The sequence below is a fragment of the Xiphophorus hellerii genome, chromosome 12 (genome assembly GCF_003331165.1).
Source record: "Xiphophorus hellerii strain 12219 chromosome 12, Xiphophorus_hellerii-4.1, whole genome shotgun sequence".
NCBI classification, from domain to species: Eukaryota; Metazoa; Chordata; class Actinopteri; order Cyprinodontiformes; family Poeciliidae; genus Xiphophorus; species Xiphophorus hellerii.
The window spans coordinates 21,981,491-22,007,852 of record NC_045683.1 but is presented as its reverse complement, the minus strand read 5'-3'; the positions used below and the strand labels follow the sequence as shown (position 1 = coordinate 22,007,852).

The following is a 26,362-nucleotide window of genomic DNA, read 5'->3' as shown; positions in this document are numbered from 1 at the left end:
TTAAAGAACTGACTCTAATTTCAGCCAATCAGAGGGCCGTATGCAAACCTGTGGGTGGAGACTTGATGGCATCAGGGAAGTGATCTGTGAAACTTGGCGGAGCTTTAAAGAGGGAGTTGTGTTTATAAGTCGCTCTACAGAAAGCCACTCAGTAAAAGATGTATTATCTTGGCTAGCTCAGCGCGGACGTTGTCAACTCAGCGCCATGTTCACCAGAAGTTAATAAAACGGTCTGTAAGGGTGAAGTAGGAAGGTGGACTTTTACGACACCGAGCTTCCTGAACAGAACAAACGCTGAGGTAATCAGCCACCTACAACAACGGAGGACGGCGAAGGTGAAGAACTAAAAGTTCACGATAAGGTTGACCAGCACTTCAACGTTTTAAGTTGTTGTTACTACACAACCCGAGTCAACTTTTAGTCCAACTTGCCGGACTTTTAGAGATGTCTCTGCTCGACCAGAGCCAGCAGTTGTTCCCAACGAGTGTTGTGGTAACGGTGCACCAGGCTCGGAACCTGCGCACCAAGGGCAAGAATGGCACCAACGACGCCTACGCCATCATCCAGGTGGCCAAAGACAAGTTCTCCACTTCGGTGGCGGAGAAATGTGTCGCTCCGGTGTGGAAAGAGGAGGCATCGTTTGACCTCCCGCTCTTCCACCCGGGAAATGCAGAGCGCTGCACGCTGTACGTTATAGTCATGCACCGTGCCCAGGTGGGACTGGACAAGTTCCTGGGCCAGGCCGTCATCAACCTGACGGACCATCATGCAAACAAGTCCCGCACGAAGACAGAGTAAGTGGCTTCAGAGACGTTTTCTTCAAATTGGGTCAAACATTTTTATTATTGGCTTAAGTCCAGTTTTGATTATGATTAATACGATTCATCCTAAAACACATAGATACACAGCTAGCAGCTATACCTTCTCTTTTTTAAAACTATACTTTAACAATTATACTTTACAAAGGAAAAAAATGGCCAACCAAAGTAACTTTAGTACACTAAAAGTACATTTTTACAAAGAAAGACCCATCACAATACATTTATTTCCAAATTTCAAAACAGTAAAATTTTACAAAAACAAAAAAAGCAACAATAACTTTCATCCTAAACCTAATATTTAAAATGTAAAAAAAAAAAAAAACTCAGAAAATGTCCCATTAAAATAACTTTATATCTGAAATAATTGCACTATACAGTAAAAAAACATGTAGAATAAATATCAAATTAAATTAACATGTGAATATTAAAATGCTAAATAAATTAAGCAAGAAATGATCATTTAAAACTAACTTTAATTCCAAGTCATTTTATTTAGTGAAACAGCTCTTCTAAAGATGACTTTAGTACTTTTTATCAATATGTCCTTTTTAGTTTACCTACCTGCTCCACTGAAACCAGTTTTTTTTTGTTTGTTTTTTTTTTAAAGAGGAACCTGATCTGGGTTGAACTTTCATGCACCTTTAGAATAATACCTTAGATACTGAGTTTTATTGAGGCCAGCAGTGTCCTTTTCCAGTCCTCAAGGGTTTATCTTCTGAATTAATATTTTAGACACCTGCCAGCTCCATCATGGTTGAGCAGGTAATGGGTTTTAGGCCTACTTAGGGAAGGCGTATAATAATTAAGCCGTATGAAAGTGTGAACTGTATTAAAATTAAAAGAAGCAGGAATGTATTTATGGGTTTTTTTTTTTTGATGAAAATGTTTTAACTGTTCTTTTCTGCATGTCTCATAGTTGAGGTTTAATAGAACGTCTTGTATCGGGTCCCCTGTTATTAGTTTTAGTTTGGAAAAAAATTGAAAACATTTCACTGCTTTGTCTGTCATCATTAGACCAGCTCCAAATATTTGTCTGGAACTTTTACTTGTTAAATTGGTCTGAAGCCAGAGTCATCCGACTTGATGACAGAGGCCTTTCTACGAGTCATCCTCACACCATGCTAATCTCACTCATACGCATTTAGATGTGTACACTGCATGTGTCCACACCCAGATGTGCATTACATAAAGCAGGATGACATTCGTGGTTTGACGTACGGTGTGAGTGTAGCCACGGTAAAAATAACACTTCCTGATTGTTGAATTGGAAGGCTTACACCCTCTTTTGTTAGAAAATGTACAAATAAAAGAAGCCTAATTTGGATTCTGTGTTTTCGTCACTCTTGATGTGTTTTCATGATTTGCCTTTATTTTTAAAATTACCTTTTTGAAAAACTGAGTTGAGACTGAAAGTTTTTTGTAGCCACACAACCAGGAGATCCCTTGATATTGCTCTGAAATGACCTCATTGGCTATGATATCTAATGTTTGCTCAGGTTGTTTTTATAGCTCAGTGTCGAAGTTCAGATCTTGCTGTTTCCTTCTCCTTCATTCTCCCTACCCACATTGCTCACTCAGACTCCCACAAGGTTTAGTGTGCAGACAGGAATTGGATGCTCTGCTTTTTCCTTGAAGTGTGTGGTGTTAGATTACTGTCCTTCCTCCCTGTTGTGCTGAGACAGTGTGTGACATTGAAGTCTTCGTTTTCTACCTGAAAGGGAACCTTTTTTTCTGTTCTTTCTTATACAAAAGTTGAGATATGCTGTTGACTTTTTTTTTTTTTTTTTTTTACAATTTGTTACTGCAAGTAGGAATTATTTTCTTTTATTGGCGTTGGGATGCCATATGCACTTCCGTAGTAAATAATATCTTTAGAATATATACAAAATTTTTATTATCCTTCTAAGGATATTTATGAAGGATAGGTTGACATCTTTGGTTATCTTGTGATTTCACTGATTAGGGTTTTACTTGTCGATACTAATTTCAGGTTGTGTTTCAGATCTGACCTCTCAAAAACAATCTTCTTTAGAATCGTAACACTTAGACATACATTTTTGTCAACTTTAATGTAATTAAACAATTAAATGTTGTAGATATGCACCTATCGGCTAACTTAAACAAGTTTGGTACCAATTGGAGGTCAATAATTCAAATACTGACCAATCAGATTAATTTTTTTCTTTATCAATACATACATTAAAATTAAGAATGTCCACTATTTCTCTTTACAAATGCATCAGTATTTTTGAATTTAAAATACTTTGAGCCATATACTCAAAGCATTTGGCTCAAAGATAAATGCAAATGATTTTTTTTTTTCTGTGGGATTTGTCTGTGAAACTCTCACCAATTTTCTTTACTTTTTTTTTTTTCTTTTAGTCATTTAAAAAAATCTCCAGCTGTCGGATGAAATACTGGCAGAAAACCACAATCTCAGACTAAACCTGATTTTCACACCTCTATGACTATTGATAATAATAATAATAAAATCTGATAACATTTCTTTTCTAAACTCAGAAGACAGTGCCGTTGAGCAATGTGTGACTTATGGGTAATTTCAGTGACTGGCTGATAAAATGGAGCATCAGTAGTTTGTAAAATGTTGCCCAAAACCCACAGTTTAGCTCAACATCTTGGTGAGAAGGCAAAAGATGGAAAATAGGCCCCACCACTGGACAGATGCAGGTACATTAATGAGGTGGTGGGTGAATTTGATTGACCCAAATTCTACTGTGCCAATAATTCTTTGCAAAGTGCCTTGGGATGTTTTTTCCTAGATACCAGTATACTGAGGTCATCATGGGGGAAGTTACAGATCTTGCAGACACGGTTCCCTATAGTGTCGGGTGTCCAGACACTTGAGCCTCTGTGTTTTCTTGTAAACACAGAGCATAGCAATTACATTCAAAGTTTCTTGTCTTGACGTATGACCAAAGCTAACAAACTCACCCAGCAGTAACACTGAACTTAATCATAGCTGAACACTTCTTTCTTGTAGTGCCCTTAAAATGATTTTTATTTATTATGAAAGCTTCTCCTAACAATTTAATATTAGTGATTTTTGACAGTAAAGACATAATTTTAGAGAGATTTTCTATCTTTTTTTGTGAGGCTCCTTTGATTAGCTTGTTCCTGCTCAGTCTGACCTCAGTCTCAGGTTAATCATTTACATTTAAAACAGAAGTGCTTTTAACAGTTAACAGAGGAAACCTGTCCAGCAGGACCAGTAAGCACATAACGTCAGGGCTAAAGCTCTATTATATGCAAACAAACAGAACTTGAAAACACCCTGACATCCCTTTAATAACCATATCAACGTTTTTACTTTAGATACCCGCCCTCCTGTAATTGCTATGAACAACGGCAACAAACCATTTCTCGCCTGACTTGGGAGAGTGTTATTGGCCTCTCCTTGTGGTTCATTAGGGATTGTTTGACTCAGCCTTTTCAGTTTAGGGAGGATGTGAAATATTTGAATTAGACTCTTTGTAACTCCAGCTGATTGCTGTACAGATCCTCTCTGCAGGCTTGAAAGTGCATGAGGAATGTTGGTTCACTGCCAAACTTGTTTCCTGGCTGTTATTCCCACAAGAGGGTGTCTAGATGTGTGCTACGACAGGAAAACTCAGTGAAGCAATCCCACATGGACTGCAGATAACTAACTTGTTCATTCCAGACAAGCCTTTATGCACTGATTCATGTCTGAAGCAGACCTCTTAATCTCCTCAAATAATATATGGATAAGATTAGCACATTCAGGAGTTTGATTAAGAAAAACATTGATTCATGAATTTGTACTTAAAGTCAGAAAGCTGTAGGACTCTCCCTTCAAAGTGAAAAGCTATTAAAGTGAAAATATTGGCCATTCTGCCACAGTATTAGTATATCTGACTGTCAAATTTGAGTGATTAAAGCAGAAATTAGCAGCCTCATTACTTTGTTTGTTTTTGGTTTGCATTTTAAAAGGGGCTGTCCAGAACACTCTTACCTGCCCTTACTGACAATAAGTGGTGATGCTGCACAACAAAAAGACTGGGGTGTGGACTGGGTTGCCTGAACAAAGCTGCAATTGTCCGGCTTTGTTTGCACCTATTCTAGCATCGCAAAATCACCTGGAACAAACTGTGCAAAGCTTGATGATGCCAATCCGCCAAGACAGTTGTTTAATTTCATTCCTGAAGTATTTGAAGTGGAAGTTATTAGAACGAATCCAGCTTTGTGAGATTTTTGTACAGCAGATGTATTGTCCAAGTTCACTCTTCACAAGAGCTAGCTCAAAGGTCGGTTCACACAGATTACCTACGAAGCTGCACAAATCCCCACAAGAAAGTTCTTATCCAAAATCACAGCCACAACAACAATTTATATTCATTCTTGTTTTTTATAAATGAAGAAGTCGTTTTGCCAAACATTGCTAAAAATTGATAAGCTGGATCAAACTTCAGTTTGCTTTCAAATTGTCGTCACATCACCTTTAATGTCTGGTCTCTGTGAGTTTACTTGCATCATTTTACATTTCTGTGATTCTTTGTTCACAATAACTGTAATTTAACATGGTAGATTTCCAACAACCCTACTTACATTATTATTGCCAGAAAGCATAAAATACTGACCTTGTCACCAACATAAATCATTTAAACTGTAGTCACTTTAAAAGTAAGAAACATTCCTTTAAGTTCAATAAGATAACATATTATTTTGGTGAAACATCAGCTTGGTACATTGAATGCATTAAGGAGTAAAGTTTTGCAAATAAACATTGTGCAGTAATTCCATTTAATCATATTTTCCAATATATTGACATTTATTGATGCTCTTATGGTGCTAAAAGTGGGTGTGGGAATGAGTTGAATTTGAATCAGTTTCAGGTTTCATTTGGGTTCATCTTCATAATAAATCACAATTCTTATCTTAAACTTTTTTTGCCCACTAACAATAATTTCCTCCATAATTGTCTAACAATGTATGTATAACAGCCTGACTGCATTGCTTACATACAGCAGACAACCTCTAAGGCTGGCAGTATCTGGTCTATTCACAGATACTGCCAGTAAAAAAAAAAAGTTTAATTTTGACACAAATTAATAACATGCACACCGTTCTGATTTCTCTGGTTAAAAACAAGCTTGTTAGATTCTATCTTCAAAATGTATCTTAACACCATTAATAACTGTTTCCACTTGAACATGTCCCCAAATAAAACTAAACATTTTATTTTGTTCATATAACCTAACTTGTATTCACCTGGAGTAGACAATGTTAGCATTGTCTTGCTAACATTTCAGGTCTGTTTGAAAACACTTTTTGCAGTTAAAATTAAACATTTAATTGATTTGAGATTCATATTTCAGGACATGAGATTATATACATATTATCTGGTCCCACAGTGTTATTATTTACAGACTATAGGTCAAAATACAGAGGCAGTGTGCATGTGGAGAAAATAAAAAAACCAACAAGCTTGGGTTGAAACCCTTGTAAAGCTAGTTTAAGAGCGTTATCTTTAAGTATTTCAGGTTGGGGTGACCTTTCTGCTCTCATCAGTGAGGAATTTGGGTTCTCTTGTCTTTACAGCATACCTTCAGCTGATTGTGTTCACTGGTATTTTGTCAAGCAAAGCTCTCCTGGGCGTCTTTCCACAACATTTCATGTGTCCTAAGGCTCAAATTTTGATAGTTCCTTTAATACTTTGATTTTTTTTTTTTTAAGCCTCTGTCTGTGGGGGATCATTTTCTTATTATTTGTGCCCCACATTTCACTACACAATCCGATGGTTGGAGTGTTGGGTTTCTAATCAGCTTCATGCCTGCGAGGCTCTCAGGTCATGTAGCTGCTCCAAATTCTTACCCCACCCTCAGCTATGGCAATTGTTTTGAGGCTATTGTGTTGATGTTTTCGAAACTCATTTGGTCTCATTTTTCCAAAAGTAATTTATATTGGTAACTAGGGCATTAATGTATCAAATGTTTTGCCAAAAAAATAAAAGATGTAAAAGCAAGACAAAACGAAGACAGAAAACTGTGCAGCTGTTATATTTGTTAGAGTGAGTTTGTAGTGCACAAACTGACACGTTGGCAGGAACCTTGAAGAAATGCAACAAATTAATATATCAAAATATTTCAGGGTGCAAACAGTTTGAGAAATCTGAAAAGCTAAAGTGACAGGCTTAAGTAAACACACCATCACTGAGCTCTTCTGCTGTTAGTCACAAAACATAAAAAAATAAATTCAATTTTGACCTTTACAACAACTCTCTATCTCTCAATGAATGTTATTTTAGGTTTGAGTAATTTTGGTAAAAAGACATCTAGAGAACAAAATGTTTTTACAAAATGCCTTTTTTTATTTGGTATTTAATTTAAAGTTTTCTCAATATTTTTACCAGGATTAAGATTTGTGTAGAACTTCTGTATTAAAAGCGTCAAAGATTATACCTATAAATTATAAGACAAACTAAGGTAGCCACTAATTATGACTTATTTCAAAGCTTGCTGGATCTCTTAATTAACAGGCATTCGAGCGAATCCTTTTTCTCAGCGTTTCAGCTGATGAGGTCATAAGCTTCTTACGTTTTCAGACCTTGGGAGCGCCCTGTGTTGGATGGAGTTGTTTTGAATAGACCACAAATCAGCCTCGGGCATTTTGAATGGAGAAGCAGAGTTCATTTTTTGTAAAAATGGTCAGATTTTAGATTTCATGTCCACTTTGCTTATTATAAAATATTTTTCTTGAAATGTTTAGGGTTTTTTTTTTCCTTAGTCACATATAAAAATCAGTCCCAAAAATGTTCAGCTAGTATTATTCCTCCTGTATTCTGTATAAATCAACTGTATGTACTGACGCAATGTTAACATCTAAATCAGATTTTATTAATAAATGTCTCAGGCCACAGTTTGATTTGCGGTGTCATATTAAGGGGACAGTTTGCTGCAGGGGGAAATCTGTGCATATTAAAGCTCGTTTGAAGATGTTTGTCATAAAACAAAATGGTGTCATTTCATGTGTCACATTCTGCTCTTATTACAGCTGGTACAAACTGGTGGACAAGACTGGAAAGGAGGACAAGGTGCGAGGGGAGGTGCTCCTAGATATCCAGTTCATGAGAAACAACATGTCAGCTAGCATGTTCGACCTTTCGATGCAGGACAAGCCGCGCTCTCGCCTCTCTAAGCTGAAGGACAAAGTCAAGGGAAAAAAGAAGGAGGGTCCCTCAGACTCTGTCTCAGCTATCGTCCCCCCTGTCAGCCAGGTGCTCACAGACAGTGAGGGGGAAGCCGATGCGCAGTCACCGAATCAGTCTCCCGGTCTAAAGAAGAAGTCAAAAATCAAGAATCCCTTTGCCTCCAAATCAAACTTGCACCATAACAAATCCCTGTCGTTGTCCACACTTGGGACGCTCCCTGAAAAGAACTCATCGCTCTCTGCCAGCCGCTCCTCTGGCCTCAATGTGGATTCCTCTGAAGGTAATTTGACCTCCCTGCATGCTGCGTGCTCTGTTTGTGTTGACATTTCTGGCTTCCTTCTGCTGTGCAGTGCTATTTAAATGTGGTGTTTTGCATCTATACAATGACATCATGCTTCCCTTCCTCCTGCAGGAAAAAAGAAATTCAAACTCCTGGGGCACAAGCGAACAGGAAGCTCTGACAGCAAGGTTTCTGTGGGTGCGTTCTCCTTACTGGGCCGCTCCAAGCACAGCAACAGCGAGCAGAACAACCTGTGCATCAACGGCAGCCACGTGTACACAGAGGAGGCCGAAGCTAAAACCGGATCTACTGTCAGTCTGAACAGCTCAGGCCTGGGTTCTGTGGAGGATGTCCACAAACACACGTCTGTCTCTGCAGATGACAGTAAAAGTGTAGCTGTGCCTTCATACAGTCATGATGCTGCAGATAAAGAACTACTGGAACAACGGCGCCATCAAGAGGAGGAGAATAGAAGGCAGGCTGAGGAAAAGCGCATCGCAGAGGCCAAGAGGTTGGAGGAAGAGGAGAAATACAGGGCAGAGGCCAAGAGACTGCAGGAGGAAGAGCAGCGCAGGCAGCAGGAAGAGCAGGAGAGGAGAAGGCGCTATCTAGAGGATGAAGCAAAGAGGAGAAAACAGGAAGAGGAGGAAAAGAGGAATGAAGAAGAGCGCAGGAGGCTGGAAGCAGCTGAGAATCAGAAGCTTGAAGAGGATCGCCGGAAAGCAGAAGAGCAGAAACGCCAGGAAGAGGCCTCCATGAGTGAAAGGCTGTCATCTCTGTTCGGGATGATCAGAAAGAAGGAGGACAAGAAGGACGAGGTGCAGCGGCAAAGCAAAGATGAGCAGCCTCCTGCAGCACCAGAGTCCAAGAGCCCTGACCTCCCCGTCTCCCACCACTCCACTAATCCATTTGACAACATCCCTCTTCACTCAGATCCTCCACCTGTCGGCAGCGAAAGTCCTTCTGACCCCCAGAAATTCAGCCGCAACCAGCAAACACCTTCTGCCACGCTCTTCCTCAACCGTACTGCCAAAGTGTCTGCAGTCAAACCCAGGTAGGTGTTGCACTGATTACACCAAACTGCACCAGTTATGTCATTCCATTCACTGCAACGTTGTGACCCTGAGCCTTTTCCTTGTAGTCTTGCTTGACTGAAATATAAATACCCTGCCATATACTTTTGTTTTTTTACCTAAGCAGTGCACTGCATAAACTGACACATATACTGGAGCAATATTCACAGATATGTTAGAAACATATAGTCAGAAACTCTTACACTTTTTCTATTTATCATCCCTGCAAAACACTGAAACTGGGGCCTTCCACAAGTTTTCATCCTGTTCATATTCACTGTGACTCTGCCTTTTTAGCCGAATTGCATTATCTCTGCTCACAATGCCAGCCAGTGGTTGACAGACCTGTTAAACTAGTTTTGTCTCGCCACTGAATGTAGGCGTGACTGTTAGGAAAGACGCTGCTGAACAGGTTGTGGACTGACCAGAGCTCATAAGCAGTCACTAAGCCGTGGCGTCTATCTCTCTCTTTGTGCAACTCTAGACTACAGCTGATTTTTAGCTTTTCTTTTTGTTTCTTTGCTTGTCTTTTGGACTGCTCTGAAGGCTTTTTGGTCAAAATGGTAAGATTGTTTTTGTTGTTCCCCTTTTTGTTTTACACTCAAACTTGATTTCTAAAGGGTTTTAAGTGGTTACAGTGTATAAACAGGGCAAGGTTGTGTCCTTTCAAGGTCATATTAAATGTCATTCAGTTTCTTCACATTTTGTCAAGCTGTTGTTTTGCTTGTTATATCTGATATGTGATGATCTCTGTACAGTCATTCTATAAAAATAGAAACATGATGCGCTACACTCAAGAATGTCTAGTTGTTGGCCTTTATGATCAACAATTGCTAATTGTTATTATTATTATTATTTTATTTTTTTATGTGTGAAGCATTATTTTGATTAGGGATGCACCAATTACTCTTTTCCCAGCCAATACTAAATACTTTTCTTTGAAATATGACACACTTATCATAGTTTTAATTTAATTTTTTTTTTCAAATTGAAATATAACATCAGATATAAAACAAAAAAAAAGCCTAAGCTGCAGGTTCTCTAGTAGAAGTAGTAGTTTGAGTTCAAAAGAATATTAGAGGATATCCACAATTAGGATTTTATATGTACTGTATATACCCAACTTTATGGGATTTTTGTAACCTCAAAAAATAAATCCCACCTGAAAGTAAATTTTGTTCGTAGATGGGTGTAAAGACCAAAATACACCACAGATTTTGACTTGATGTCTTTCTTGTGAACAGGGGAGATGTCCGATTTTTTTTCAGTATTTGACCTGGTTATTGTTATTCCATGTCAATCTTGAGAATTGATTGGTGCATCTCTATACTTTCTTTGTCAAAGTTATAAAGCCCTTTCTCAAAATTTGACATGTGATGCCCTGGTTTAACTGGTGGCGGGTTGTACGTTGCTAAAAACGACTTTGGTCACACTGACTTGTAGGCCTTTGTTTTCATTCCCTGGCAGATTGCCTCAGATTTTGGAGTCTGAACCAGCTGACTACCAAAGCCCCAGTCAGCCATGTCCTTCCCCAGCCCAATTTGAGTCTACCCTTTCTAGCGTTCCACCAGATTCCCCCAATACCTTCTGCAGCTTGCACTCATCATTGGCTCCACCTAACATAAGCCCATCTGGTTCTCCTCGCGGCAGCACAGAAGATTTATCCTTTGTCGGATACAAAGGATCTTCACAACCCATGGCGGATCACAGGAGATCAACCCAACCACCCTCGTATTCTGCACGGAGAACCCAGCCTGAAGAAAGTCAGGTTCCTGTCAGAGAGTTCAAGAACCCTGCGTATGTAGAGGATGATGGATCACAGCAAAAGAAGGTTTCTCTGCCTCCTCCGGATTACAACATGCTCTATCCCCAGAAGAGACATGGTGTGAAAGGCCAAACTCAATGGGACCATCTGGTCTCTGAGTTCAGTCTGAAGCATAGAGACGGTACACCTGAACTTATGGGTCCCGAGATGAGTGTGGATGGACCAGTAAAGGGACCAAGTCCTCAGTTGCAAGTAACACAGGAGACTCCTGATATTAAGAAACATCAGGACACCAGACCTGTGTCATCAAAAAAGGTGGCAGCCCCTGCTCCGCCTCAGCACACGGCCTCTAGGGTCCCTCCTGCAGTGGTGGACTCCAGTCAGAGACACGGTCAGAAGATCACTCCTCAATCTCTGCTGAGGTCCAGCTCACCTCCGGTCCCATTATCTGTAAAAGCATCTTCCACAAGCACCAGAAAGTCAAAAGATGGAGAAAGGAAAGTGCCGTATTCCTCATCTGAGGCTACACCTACACCCAGTCGATTGAGTGCTGCCGATACAACCCCAGCAGATGATCAAAGAAAAGTCGCCTTGAACAAAGAAGCACCAACAGCTAAACCAAGACAAAGGGCTAGTGGCGCGAAGCCAGCAAACGAAGAGGAACCTGCTGCGAAGACGAACATCCAAGCATTGTCCAGTTTAAACATGAGCGGCATGAACAAGAAAGAAAAGGAGAACTTTACACAGTCTAATCAGTTGTCCAGCTCTGAACGCCTACCTCAAGACTCAATGGCACAGCTGAAGCATGATCAGGAAGTGGATATTGTTTCAGGCAACGTGCAAAGAGAACAGAAACCTAAAAAAACAGGAGAGATACCAGGTAATTCTGATAACGCCTTAAATCAGTACAAACCATCTGCTGATGTAAATGGCTTTGAATCAGTTAAACAAGGTCAGCGCAGCAAAAACGATGAGCAATCAAACCCGGGCAGTCCCGCCTTCCAAAGGAGGAATTCATCGAGAAGAAAGATTCTCCCGTCCTCAATTCGCTCCGAGAACATTTTTATGCCAAAGCAAGAACCGGGACCTAAAGAGGCAACAGCCTTACCCACAGATAATCAGGTGGCCTCTGCAAGAGGTCTCTCCAATGCATCTGTCTCACCGCAGCCTGAAATGCATGGGGAGGAGGATCAATCATCAGCTGAATCTTTTACTGCGACTTCAGCTTTTTCTTCCTCGCAACCCCGCTCTGTTCTTTTGGAGGAACCAGCAACACAGGCAGAAAATGTGTCAGGGGGAAAACCGCTCTTGAAAGCGTGGGTATCCCCCTCTGAAGCTCAGCCTGTCAATAGTGGACAAGGATTGAGTCCACGCAGGTGAGATCGAACAGGCTGATTTCTGAGTTTGTATTTGGGAATTTTTTGTTCTGATTCACTTGTGATCAAACTGTTTCCAACATGGTGCATTCAGAGGCAGGAGGCGAGGCTTCTCATATGGATCTTGGGTGTCATGTTGACCCTGGCTCTTGGAAACTGTCCTCATTCTGATTTGATTTTATTTTTTCCTTCTTTTTTTTTTTGTCTGGAATCACTTTGCGGTGGATGATTCTTCAGGAGTCCTTATTATGCTTATTTACAGATTACAATTTCATTTGGGAATGGCTAAGGGGTCCATTTAAACTTTTATTTTCTACTTGCGAAACACTCTTTTAGCTTCTGCTCTTTAACATCTCTTCTTCTTGCTCCATCCAGCACTGAGGCAGCTCTTTGGTAGAAATGTGTCCAAGGCATGGAAAAACAGACTAACAACAATAATGCTTTAGAAACCTCCAAAGCATAACATGTGATCTTTAATTTTACATTAATTGGTTTTAACATCTGTTTATAATCTAATGTTAACATTTTGAACAATATGTTAACAATATTACTACCCACTTTAGCTCCTATGTGGACTTTATAGTAACTTAAACTTAATTTTTTTTTCTTCAACAGGCCACATCCAGTGAAGCCCTTGAATTCAGCTGAGAACCAATCCACCAGCTCTTCTGCTGTAAAAGAGAACAGAGTTTGGGACACCACCCCTGGAAAAACTAAGGTAAACCATAATTACACATGTTACAAAGGGGGAAAAATTTTAAAACCTCAAAGATTTTCAACACCTTCGAGTGCAAATATGTAGTTTGTTTTTCTGTTAATTTACAATTTCAACTGTCCATTAACAACTCAGGATTTAATGCCTTTATGTATTTTGGAAGAACATTTTTTTAATTACAACAACTACTACTTATGATGTTGGTCTTTGGAGTTGATATTAAAATACAAATGAATTATTCAGTAATTTCTGAAAGAAATTTATTGCAACAGATTTTATTAAAGGGCTGCACAGCCGATCGGCTGTGATTTTATTAAAAATCACAGCTGATTCCCGGCCCGGGGTCTTTCTGCATGGAGTTTGCATGTTCTCCCTGTGCATGCGTGGGTTCTCTCCGGGTACTCCGGCTTCCTCCCACAGTCCAAAAACATGACTGTCAGGTTAATTGGTCTCTCTAAATTCTCCCTAGGTGTGAGTGTGTGTGTGTGTGCATGGTTGTTTCTCCTGTCTCTCCTGCCCTGCGATAGACTGGCGACATGTCCAGGGTGACACCGCCTCTCGCCTGGAACGTTAGCTGGAGATAGGCACCAGCACCCCTCCTGACCGCACTAGGGAGAAGGGTGTACAGAAAATGGATGGATGGATGGAGATTTTATTAAAGGGGCAGTATCATGTAAAATGTACTTTTTGAGCTTTACATAATGTTATATAATGTTATCCCCCCTCAAAATCCTGTCCTAAGAATTTTGATTTAATCCACTTATATTAATTTATTACAGATTTTTTTTTCTTACCAGGGAAATTTGCTCATGTCTATGAGGTCAGCTTGTCCAGGTTTACTCTCCACAGGTGCACACATTCACACAACAAAAGTCTTGTTTGTCATTCATTCTACAAAAAAACCAGTTAAATTCTTCTTTTTAGGTTTCTGCCTAAAAAGACAAAAACTGCCACTGCCTCACTTTCAAATTTGTATTTGTAAAACATTTTGAAAACACATCATTCTGCTTCACAATTATGCACTATATTGGGTTTCTGTATCACTTAAAATCCCAGTCAACTACACAAATTATTGTAGTGTGAAAAAATGAATGTTTGTTTTTGCAAGGTACTGTATGTCACTGAAAGGCCTAAGAAAATTCAGGTTGAGAACTGATATAGCAAGCATTTGTTTTCTCACTGTGACATGTTGTAAATGTAAACCTGTCTCTTGTAATAAGTATTCAAGCATTTTTCTCCAGCAATAGAATCAAAGGATTTCCCTGTCTTTGTTTCTGTCAGTTCGAAGAGTCCGGGGAAAGCGGCCCTTACAGCGAGCTGACAACCGAGGAGCTGGTCAACCTGGTGGTCAAACAGCAGACTGACCTGTCCAAGAAAGCCGCCAAGATCACAGAGCTGGAGGAGTACATCGACAACCTCCTGGTTCGGGTCATAGAGGAGAAGCCCACCATCTTGCAGGCGCTCGACATTGCCAAGCCAGTGTGAGGGATCAGAGTGAGCCTGGCTTATGAACTCTTTATGTTTCAGAAATGTGTTTGTACTGCTGTTGTTCAAAGGCGTAGATGCACTATGAATGTCTTTTAAATACATGCACTTTTATTAGTTTTAGAGGGAAAAAGTTTTCGGAGAATTTTAGCATCACTAACAAGCAACAAAGCTTTATAATTGACATAAAAGACAATATTTAACTCTAAGGTACTGCCGTTTGATTGGGTTGTTTTAAAACCTTACCTAATGAACTTTATGTAGTAAACTCAAAGGTCAGAGACTATCCTTTACCTCTTTACTCTGGTGCTCTGTGTAATTTACTGCTTCCTGATGATTCATCCCATACCCATCCCTTTTCACTCACTTCATCTTTCCTCCCAACGCTGAAGTCTTAATTATTATATTCTAGATTTTGTTATTGTTTTTGAAAGCATCTGTTTTGTAACCTGTTGACATCCATCACTTTGTAGCGAACACTGTGGAATATCACACTGTCCTTTTAATCTTTTCAGGCATTTTGTGCCCTTTGCTGCTACATGGAGCTGTTATTTAGGAAGCTGGTGGCTCAAAGCAAGCAGCTACTTCATAATGTGTGTTATATGATTTTGTTTTTTAGCAGAGTACACACAGTTTAGGATATGAAAAAGCAATAGTACTGAAACCTGCCTTTCTATAATTGATAAATGTATTGATCACTGTGATTGTCTTCCTATGCGTTTAATGTTAACCAGAGATAACACTAATGCAACCTTGCCTATGTCATAGTAATTAAAGCCTTTGCAGAAATATTTACATACAGTATGTAGGCAACTGCCTTCAAGCCTTTTTTTTCCAAAGATTTGATGGACTTCATCTCTGGAATGCATAGCTTGATGAAGTATTTATCCAACATATTGGTACATAAAAAATCTGTAATTTTGCTTTATTTGGAATAAAGACACTTAAATATTACCAGATTGTTTGTCTGAGATGTTTTCTGTTCGACAGTATCAAGAAGATCTATTTTATATTTCGTCTAAAGAAACTATAATATGGAATTTGGTACCAAAACAAAAGATTTGTGCCATTTATAGCTACAATCTTTAATTGGTTTCAAAGCAAGGTGCTGGGTTTTCCCACTTGTGCCAGTTTTGAATTACACTAAGAAAACAATGTTGCCTATTGTCATAACCAACAAGATACAGATCCAAGGTGTTTCCATGGAAACATGTAATGACATGACCTATTGCAACAGCTTGTACTAAATCAAACAATCCAAGTTTGTTTGTTTTTTTTCTCCGTTTTTAAATCCTGTTCTTATCTGGGTATGAGAATAATGGTGAAAAATAGATAAATGTTGACTTGTCTAAGAGATTAAACATCCTGCAAGGTGCAGATGGTCAACAATCATGTTTAATGTTCAGGTAAAAAGAGGAACTCCAGAAATGTATGTAAAGGTATTTCTTTAAAAAAAACAAATCACCAGTGCTACCAGTCTAAAATTTGCCATCAAAGATTGATAAATATTCTTATTTGGACCAAACGGGTTATTTCAGAAAAGCACATGCCTCCGTCTCATACTCACCTATAAGACAAACACTTCGATGTAATAGAAGCTACCTGGCAACACACAACTTTTGAAAACTTTCATGTTGAAAACACTTTTTTAAAGGAAGAAATGCCTGTACTTTAATCATTATTTTTTCATGTTTACTTGCAGGTCATTATTGTAAAATAAGAAGGACCTTTCAGCCATGGTTTAGACAAGCAAAAAGGAAGAAGGCCTTTGATGTCATCAGTCTAATCAACAGTAAAGGAAAGACAGGAGACAAAACTCCCACTTCTTGGTGCTCAGAAACCAAGAAACTGTTAGAATAAGCTGAAGTATCAGACAGGCATCAGTGCTGGTGTACTCAATTCATTGAAGCTGAAAATACTCACAGTTCATGGTACAAGCCTGTAATGTTGAAACATCCAGCAACACTGGAAAATACTGTATTATACAAATATATTTTTTTATAATATTCTAAACGTTGCTCATCTGCCATAGTGCAGCTCAATTCACATGCCTCTTGTGATGTCATAAAATACACAAAGAGGAATTAGCATTTATTTATTTAGGGTGTTTTGGGGTGTGGAATCTATACTGTTTTTTTAAAGTCAGAATACATTTAGTGGAAATAAAACACACAACTGGAGGATATCTTTAAATAACACTCAAGATCACCTGTAATGATCAATGCAAGTTTTTTGGCACCGACGATTCTTAACTCAATCATTTTCTGTACTCACTTTGCTCATAGTTGTGTTTACGGTGGGACGAACTCTGAACACATTGCTCATCCATCAGAAAACAACCATATACAAACACACTCAGGCCTACAATTACAGGTCTAAAATTAACCCAGCATTCATGCTTTTAGACCCAGAAGTGATGGTGTGATGCGGCGCTGCACCATCACACCACAGCGCGCTCACATTTAATCTTTCTGTCTTTTATTGCCAGTAAGTGGCTGCTGCATGTGATCAACCATTGGATGTCTCTGTTATGAACGCCCCTGATGAAATATCAAGCTGCTTATTCAACCAATTAGCAACACTCATACAGTATCACAACGCAACATTAGAATTGTTATAGTGTGAAAAGAGAAGGCAAATCTTTAAATGGCCAGTAATATGTTTAAAAAAAAAACATATCTACATCAGTTAAACCATGTAGAAAAACTTTTTGCCCGGGTGAGGCTCTTCTTACATTGTGTCTGGTTTTACAGGTGGCCTAACACAAGGAATGTGACAGATGGATACGCCTGTGTCTGGTGGCTCTTGAAGCACTGATTCCACCCACATTCCATGTCTTGTGAATTTCCACCAAACTCTTGAATGGACTTAGCTTTGCAATCCTTTCAAGATTGTTGATTTTACAACAATCTTGAAAGGATTGTTGATTTGAAAAACATTGCTCAAGCGTTGTTTTTTACTGTACCTTTGCCTTCCAATCAACTTTCCAATAGCTTGCTTGATTAAGCATTCGCTGAACATCCAGCTTGTTTAGAAATGACTTTTTGTGGCTTACGCTACATGTGGAGACTGTCTTCCAGATAATCTGTAAGTCATTAATCTCCCTCCATAATCATGTAGGACAAACCATAACAGTAAGAATTGTATGGGGAAACTGAATTTCAGGTTTGGATTAAAGCTGTAAGCCATAATTATGAAAGTTAACAGAAACCTAGGCTTAAACTATACACAATTATTTGTTTAACATATTAACATAAATAAATAAAAAAGAAAGCAAGCAAATTTGACATCCCAGCAATATACCATACATTTAGTTGATTTTATTTTCAGTTCAGTGTGTAAGTAAAAAACACTTGACAAAATGGGACACTTTACATTTTTATATTATATGGCTACACTGAGTTTGGAGCTAGCCTGGCTATTGCCTTTCTACACAAATACGTTAGTTTCTAATCTCCCTTTAGTGCTCTGTCTGGGCTTTCTTCTATTGATCTCGATTTCTCTGGTTGAAATTCATCCTGGCCAATCAGCGAACAGAAGGAGAAGTTGTGAACGATGATGTAGATTTTCTGCACTGTTTTAGAATCGTAGACTGCCAGTAGTTTTAGCAACGGCAGCGCAGGACATGAACGCAGCCGTTCAGTCTATGTTGGTCACGTTTTCAAATATCGAATTAACATCAACAGCAGCCTCGTTCTGCTCGGCACTTCTCTGTTCACAGTGGAGGATAGTTGTTCACAGTGCAGGCAATTTCTAATAAGCTTCATAGATACGTCATGGCCAAATGTTAGCGACTGGATGAAATTTAAAACCTCAAACAATCCACGCCTACAGGAAGCAATCATTTGTTTCTCCGTAGTAAAAAATCGCCTAGTTGTGCAAAGCAAAGTGTAGAACAAGGGTCTGTTTTTTTTTTTTTAAAGGCAAAGTGAGATCTGTTCAAGTGCAAGATCTCCTCTGCACTTGAACAGATCTACCTTAGACAGTTATCAGAATGAGATGACTCTACTTGACTGTGGCACAAAGCAGAGGAACTTCACAAAACCACGCTGGCTGTGGCGCAGTTGTTGGCAGAGATGCCAATCCGCCGGCGGCATGTGAACATTTTGCGAAGCTCGGCGCGAAAGCGGTCGTGCAGCCATGCGTAGAGGAAAGGGTTACAACAAGACGAGCTCATTGCGCACAGATGGCAGAGCAGCTGAATGAGCAGAAAGTAGTGCTTATCAATAAGATCAATGTCAATGTCACGCAGGACGTTGAACACGCTAATGGGCATCCAGCAGATGCCAAAAGCTGCAACCACGAGACTCACAAGGCGAAACGTCTTGCGCTTGCGCAGGCGCTGAGCCTCCGCCTGGCTCTGGGTGTGGTGACCCGGTACGACGCAGTTCCTCAGCTTGACCGAGATGCACAAGTAGGAGATGCAGAGCGCCGACAGAGGCAGGACGTAAGTGATGAGGAGAGTGCTGTAGGCGTAAGCCAGCCGCTCTCTCTCCTGACCCATCCAGAATTCCTCGCAGATGGTGAAGCCCTCGTTCTTGAACTCCACGTGGTAGGTGTGAGCCACAGCAGGAGCCACGAGGCCACAGGACAGCAGCCAGATCCCAGACAGAAGGTAGGTGCACGCCAACACTGAGATTCGCTTCTTCAGCGGGTGAACGGTGGCATAATATCTGAGAGGAAGCAGAAGGAAAGTTACAAAAGACGGATGGAAACTGATGGGGAAAATGTCATCATACATGACTCAATGCAGGGGTGTAAGATGAGCAACTTCAGTCAATGCTTGCCATTAGGAATTAACATATTATTGTAAGCTTTGAAGCACTGCAAATTAAACCTGCTCAGAAATTGCCAACGGACTTGTTGGAAGTGAAATGTGTACTTTTTAAACCAGGAAAATACGACTTTGTTCTGGCCTCAAAAATATTCGGGTCAGATAGGGTAGACTTTGTGCAACACAGCAAGAGTGAAAATGTATTACAATATGACAAATAATCCTTCATCCTGCTTGTCCTTCATTCAGGCAGATTTACATCTGAATAAACCAAACAGATGAGGTTAATGGATAATATGTGTTCAGAGCCAAAGAACACTGTGAGAAAGAATTGAAAAAACACTTTTATGATGACAAGAAATCTTCATCAAAAGCCCTGCTGTGCACATAGAAAACGGCCTGAAGATTTCTAATCCTCTCATGCATATCCCATTATTAACAGGGTACAGTTCAGGACATGTGGAAGGGCCTTAAATCTGATTAAATCAGTGTAGCAAACTAAAGTACTCATAACTCTTCATTTTCACATTTTGTTGCATTAATAACCACAAACTTCAATGAGTGTTATTTGAATTTAATGTGATAAACGCAGGAAAAACGCAGGTATGAATGTGTCTTTACACATTCAAAAATCTGAAACTACATTCTGGGAACTACATTTTTATGCAGTTCCCAGAGTCGATATCTCCTAGAGCCGCATTTCTCAGCTATTGCAGCTGCCCATCTAAAGGTTTTGCCCATTCTCCTTAGTGAAATAGCTCAAGTTCAGTCAAGTTGAGTAGAAACAGATGACTTTAGGTCTGTACTTTGACTGGGCCATTCCGACACAAACTTCCTCTGACCTAAACCATTCCATCGTGAAGGTTTGTTGGGTGAACCTTTTCCACAGTCTCAAGTCTCAGTTTTTCTTCCAGGATTTTCCTTTTATCTTTGGTTAATCTTCTCAGTAAACTCAGAGAAAAAGGATCCCTGCAGCATGATGCTGCCTCTACCATGTTTCACTGTTGAAGTACTGTGTCCATGCAACGTGGTGGAACCCTAATTTTTCAGACTCAGGACGTTTTATCTTTTTCCACATGCATGCTGTGTCCTCTAAATAACTTTTGGTAAGCTTGAAGCTCTGACTTAATTTAAATATTAGCTTGCATATTGTGACTCTTTCATAATTCCTGTCCTGGAATCTAATAGTTGCCCTATTTACAGATTCTCCCTTATGCAATATGGATCCCTGCAGCCCTACTATGAGTTTATTAACTACTTCCCTAATTAATGCTCTCAGTTTAGAAGGAAAGCCATGTCGGATGTTGTTTTATTCTAAATCATGCTTTAAGCAAACGGGAACAAACAGGTGGACTCTAATTACATTTGATAACTTCTGAAGACAATTGGATTATTTTGTTAGTTAGTTTGTTTTTTAGGACTATGAGCGTAAAGAAAAGTGAATACAAAAATCCATGCCATATTTTTCAGGGGGGGTTTTTTGGTAATAAATTTTTAAATTCTGTCATTTTTTTCCCTTATTTCATATAATCTGTCACATTGACGCACTGTCACTTATCGCAATGCAGCAAACAGTGAACACTTTCACCAGAAATAAACATGTCGCTGCTAAAGTGTCTGTGTTTGAGCTTTCCGCAAGTTGACAAACTTACCTGTCCACGCCGATGGCAGTAAGCGTGAACACCGACACGTAAACTGTCACCGGCTGGATGAGGTACACCAGGTAGCACATGAACCGGCCGAACACCCAGCCATGAGGGTTGAAAGCGTAGGCCAGAGTGAAGGGGACGCACGTGGCGCACATCAGCATGTCAGAGAAAGCCAGATTTCCAATGAAGAAGTTGATGACGTTGTGCATCTTGCGCGTGCGGCATATCACATAGAGGAGGAGGTAATTGCCAAAGATGCCAACGATGGCCACAAGGGTGTAGCAGGGTATTATAAGCAGCTTGAATGACTGAAGTAGCTCCACACCAGCAAACTGAGGGATGCGCGCGGAGGAGCTGTTCTGCAGCACCACCTCAAACACCGGAGCCGTGTCGTTCCCGCCGTCGCCGCGCTCCACGTATGTGGCGCTGTGCTCGGCTGTCCAGCTGCTGCCTGTGCCCTCCATCCCGAGAGGACGGTGTGGACCTGAAGGGAGGAAATAATGTTTACCATCATGTGCAGTGTGTAGTCATACAACATTCACGGTGGAGTTATTGAAGTGGGCCCTCTGGCCAAAAAGGGATCAAAAGAAGCAAAAACAAAAGTTATCCGTCATAGAGCTTGATCAAGTTATTATTATTATTTTTTTTAATATTCCTTATTTGTCTTTCTATTCAACAGGATTGGATGCCACCCTGTGGGGAAGAAGAAAGCTTTATACACCACTTGTGGAGACAAGTGGCTGAAATAGGTGCTAATTAAACAGCGAACTTCACACTTTTTCAGGTGTACTGCATTACGTCACTACTGGTTCAAAATCTTACATGCAGTATTTATAGTGGTTGGATCTTGACTGATTAAGTCTGTACATATAATTGGCTCTTTTAATTTAATGTTTATGGTACCTTTATTTGTTGTGAATAACACACACGCCCCCACGCACACGCAAAACATTTTCAAGGCCTTCTTGTTAATAATAGAGACACCATATGTTGAGGCATTACTGAAAATAGATGTTTTAGAATAGAGTTAGTGAGTTGTGAAATCTCCACTGTAGGTGATAAAACAGAATTCTTTTTTTTTTACTTTTTAAAGTGGTCGTATTCTGTATTTTCCAGGCACATGTGGTGCTTATATAGCACAATTAAGTAACTATGTTTCTTTGTATTATTTATTTTGAATTATGAAGATGATGCCTAGCTTCTCACTCATTCCAAAAATAACATACATTTCAGAAAATCTAATAAAATATTCCATTATGTTGTTATAGAAATACTATATATTAGTATATAAAAAACATAATTTAAAAGAAATTTTACTTTGTAATTGAACACCTTGAAAATTGGACCTTTGTCTCTTTTACGAGCTCCTACCCTTTGCGACATGTCCGCCACAGTGCTTTTCAATATGCAGTCTATAAATACTGTTAGGACCCTTGGACTGAGAAGTTGTTCGTATGTTGAGCTCAACAGACGCAAAGTTTCACCAGGTGTTTGCTAACAGTTGCTGACGCTAGTCTGGAGGAGCCGTGTTGGGATGTTCTGTGTGGCAGAGATTCTCCTGAATTGCTGCCACAGGAGATTAAAGCAACAACCCAGGTATGTTTTGGACGAGGGAATAACAATGTAACATGATATGAAGTTCAATTTAAATAATACTTATAATAGTTCAATTTAAATAATAATTTAAATCTTTCTATAAGAGCTGCAGTAGAAAACCTGTTGCTGTAAGTGGGCTTAGTTGTATGTCAACAGTTGTGGTGGTGTTAAGACAGGGCGATGTCCGTACTTTTGTTTTTCTCTTAATGTATCTCAGAACTTTGTGTGAGCAATGAGAATCCCTGACTAAAATGATTCAAGTGACACATTTAAATGGAATCATTTCACTGCCATATTTAGAGACCACAAAGATATGAATGAAAGTTGCAGCTGCAGTGTAATTCTGACATCAAGTATGCTGTAGAAAAGCTCTCTTCAGCTTATCTATAGCTTCAGCAGACCTTCAGCTCAAACACTGAATAATAAAGCAAATTCTGCTGCGTGACTCACCTGCTGTGGACAAACTGCTGTCCATGCTCTGCGCAGCTTCATGTGCACAACCCCAGAGGTGGTGGCTCTGGGTGCACTATATTTAGATCATGTAAGGATATTTGAAGGATATACATGCGGTCTGAAATGCGCAGCAGCGCCTGGCAAGGGCACGCGGGTAGGATTTGGGATATTGAATTGACTCAGCTAGGTGGGAAACAAATTGATGAGAAAAACTTGCACTTTCACAATTTGTATTCAGGCAGTTTAAATGAAGTGGATGGTGATGAATTACAAGATGAACTAATATCTGTTAAGATGCACGATGAGGACAAAGCTATTCAAATCGTGATACAATTATTTTTCTAATCAGTGCATATAAACACGGATATAAAAAAAAATCAAACAGAAAATAAATATTTGATTATAAGACGAGGTAATTCAATAGTTATCGGTAAATGTGTGTAGTTGTTTCTTCTAATCAGCTGTTAAACGGTATTTAATTGCCGCTTGCCGGTCAGTGCGCTCAGTAGACGTCACGGTATGGATGCGGTGATGTTCCCAATTGTGCAGGCGGCATTTAAAAAGTATGACTTGTTTCTTAAGATTTTCAGTTTAAACAATAGGACGCTTGAAATGAACGGTTCAACGTGTGGGATTTCAGGTTAAAGGAACGCATTTCTCCTAAAAATGTCGATTTGTGTTTGGAATACATTTTTAAAATGCAGATAGTAGTGCCGATTGATATTTGTTATTTCTCATATTGTTTTTATCTGAAATTCAATGTGTTTATTTATCTCCACTGTCTCAAATGGTTGCAGAAAAAAATGTCAGGCAAGACATCTGGACATAACTGGCTAAAGACCGATGGAATGATTTACAAACATACTTGAAGAACTTTACTTATTCCCTTAAATTACAAGCGTTCTCACGCGTAATTTCTCTTTTTGTCCTATTTATCAAGTCCTCACTTGTGCTCAGGCTAAATTATCTTTGGGGTTACAAAACAAAACAAACAAACAAACAAAAAAACCGACACATTTTGTTTCAAAGACGATTAAATCCTCTTACCTTATGCTCAATTTCCCAGATTTTAGTGGCAGGGTAGTACTTCGACAGACTGTGCGCCTCCTCTCAGGAGTTGTTGCGTTGCGCGCTCCTCTCACAGATGAAGGCTGCAGCAGATGTGCGCTTTTATTGCTCATGTGTCAGACTCAGATAAGCGCTCGGGGTTTGTGTGCTGCAGGAAAATCAACAAGTTCGGTTCTCGGAGACGGATCGCTTTAGTAGTTACCTCGAAATTGACTGACGGCTCGGCCGACTGAAGGAGTTTGTGAGGTGGTGAAGCCCTCAAATCCAGCAGAAAATCTCAAACGTCCTCACCCCGAGAAAAGGCAGGATGTAATGTTGGAGAGATTTACAGCCCCATTTGTGATCTTATAGTAATCCCTCACTCCGGGGAATGTTAAAAAAAAATTGGACCAGCTTTTGATAAATGTTTTTGATAAGGCGAAAGGAGACGTGAAATAGCTGCTTTCTGATTGCTAATGTGAGTCACGACTGGTTGATTTTTGTAAAAATAAGTTTTCTTCATGGGCAAAATGTCTCCTTTTTGTTATTGTTCACATCACTGCAGGGTCTGTATTGTATCCTTCTATGCTTAGATATTTGTAAAAAGGGCAAAGGGGCAGGCTGACAAGGCTGTGATGTAATGTGAATATTAAGTGGCATTTTTTGAGCTGTACATTCAGAGCAGTGGCTGATTTATGTAAATGAAATCTCAGTTGTATTTTTTTTCTCTTCTCTAAAGCAAGCCAGTTTGCAGCAGAGGAAAAGGTTGCACTATATGCTGTCAGGGGATGGGCCGATCCTGAATCCCCATCATTGTGTGAAGCTATGACCAGACATGGTCCAGATCCTTATGGGATTCTGCTCACAACAGGAGTTTTATCTAGTGTTTCTAAGGTGTAGGCACGCTCCTATAAAGACAGATGTAATCAGTGGTGGTGCCGGTTGGTAAAAGTACAAAACCTCTTACCTGCTGGAGCTCCTGATTACCAGATTCTACTTGAGATGGTGAGAACAAGTAAGGCTGCTTATGTCCAGTCTGTCCGCAAGAAAATTCCCACCCTTTGTTGTGAACGAAAGGTCACTTGATAAAAACCTGCAATCAGTTGTTCTGGAAATATGATGAAGCACCACAACCAGTGCTTTTCATATGGAAGGTTATACTCTTTTATTTATTTATGTATGCAGAGTTGGCTGTGGCATTTAGCAGAAATTCATTTGGAGACATAAATCCAATTTATCAAATTGTCATTGATCAATATTTAAAGGTCAATATATGGCAATTAAAGCTGCATGTAACTTTTTATAGAATTTTTTTTTTCCTACATATTTGTTGAAGCTGGCACCATGTTGTGAGATTATGTTATGAGAGATAATCTGTGCCGAAAATCAAGCTCCTCTGCCTTCTCCCAGTGCTATCTAGAATCAACCAATCAGAGCCTGGACGCAGGTCTTAGCGCTTGTCAATCACAATCATGTGTGGCACCGCTCAAACCCTCCTGTTTCCCCCTTCCTCTCTGCTGCCTCTACAGCTTTTATCCAGTTTTGAATGCTAAGGCTAGCTAGCATAGGCGCTGATAAACAGTTTTCCTGGACTGTAAGTTGTTTCTCTGCCATTAGCTCATTTAACTAAATGACGCTCAGACCCTCCTCCTGGTTCTGATTGGTTGTTGTTGGTCGGGCTCGTGCATTTCTTCAGACATTAATAAGGAGGAGGTGGAGGAGATCAATCTTTTCACAGATTATCTGTCTCATATTACACTGTCACTACAACATGACAGTTTTAACAAACATGTAAAAACGTATTCTTTATAAAACTTACATACTTCATTAAAGCAATGAAATCATGCCCAGGCATTTCCGACATTGTCTCTGGTGCAGAAATGCCTTAACAAGAGGAACATGACAGTTGTCCAGGAAATGTCCGTGTATCTGGAAGAACTGACTCCAGTTGTATTACGCTCCTTATGAATCCCCCTACAGTTTTAGGATGAGCTTCAGTTCACATTCCTCCAAAGGTTGGAGCTGTCCCTGTTACTTTTGCATTTGTTTTTATGCCACACATTTTCCTATGAACAGGTCATTTCTTTAGTAGTAAATGGTTTCCCTCATAGTGTGGGGGCATCAGTGACTAACTGTCAAGTA

The 26,362-nt window shown here is 39.7% G+C and overlaps 2 protein-coding genes across 3 annotated transcripts; one reads left to right on the top strand and one right to left on the bottom strand.

Annotated features, from left to right (window-relative positions):
* The first annotated feature begins 67 nt into the window (after nucleotides 1–67).
* On the top strand, nucleotides 68–15,655 carry rab11fip1a (RAB11 family interacting protein 1 (class I) a). 2 transcript variants are annotated; one of them, XM_032578580.1, is made up of 6 exons: nucleotides 68–794; nucleotides 7,851–8,287; nucleotides 8,420–9,341; nucleotides 10,828–12,501; nucleotides 13,117–13,219; nucleotides 14,498–15,655. In XM_032578580.1, the coding sequence occupies exons 1-6, from the start codon at nucleotides 445–447 to the stop codon at nucleotides 14,699–14,701; spliced, it is 3,690 nt and encodes a 1,229-aa protein (XP_032434471.1). In that variant the 5' UTR covers nucleotides 68–444; the 3' UTR covers nucleotides 14,702–15,655. The 2 variants fall into 2 exon arrangements, with proteins under 2 accessions (XP_032434471.1, XP_032434472.1); XM_032578581.1 differs by lacking the exon at nucleotides 10,828–12,501 and having other exon boundaries at nucleotides 72–794.
* On the bottom strand, nucleotides 15,536–24,835 carry prlhr2a (prolactin releasing hormone receptor 2a). The gene is made up of 3 exons (XM_032578582.1): nucleotides 24,221–24,835; nucleotides 21,128–21,608; nucleotides 15,536–19,374 (listed from the first exon to the last, which is right to left on the bottom strand). Exons 2-3 carry the CDS (start codon nucleotides 21,586–21,588, stop codon nucleotides 18,738–18,740), a joined length of 1,098 nt encoding a protein of 365 aa, XP_032434473.1. The 5' UTR covers nucleotides 21,589–21,608; nucleotides 24,221–24,835; the 3' UTR covers nucleotides 15,536–18,737.
* Nucleotides 24,836–26,362: the final 1,527 nt, after the last annotated feature.

Coding starts and splice junctions, on each gene's coding strand:
- rab11fip1a (XM_032578580.1), top strand. CDS start 445: ATGTCTCTGCTCGACCAGAGCCAGCAGTTGTTCCCAACGAGTGTTGTG. Junction 12,502..13,116: donor CAAGGATTGAGTCCACGCAG/GTGAGATCGAAC, acceptor TTTCTTCAACAG/GCCACATCCAGTGAAGCCCT. Junction 13,220..14,497: donor CCACCCCTGGAAAAACTAAG/GTAAACCATAAT, acceptor TGTTTCTGTCAG/TTCGAAGAGTCCGGGGAAAG.
- prlhr2a (XM_032578582.1), bottom strand. CDS start 21,588: ATGGAGGGCACAGGCAGCAGCTGGACAGCCGAGCACAGCGCCACATAC. Junction 19,375..21,127: donor ACTGCCATCGGCGTGGACAG/GTAAGTTTGTCA, acceptor GCTTCCTCTCAG/ATATTATGCCACCGTTCACC.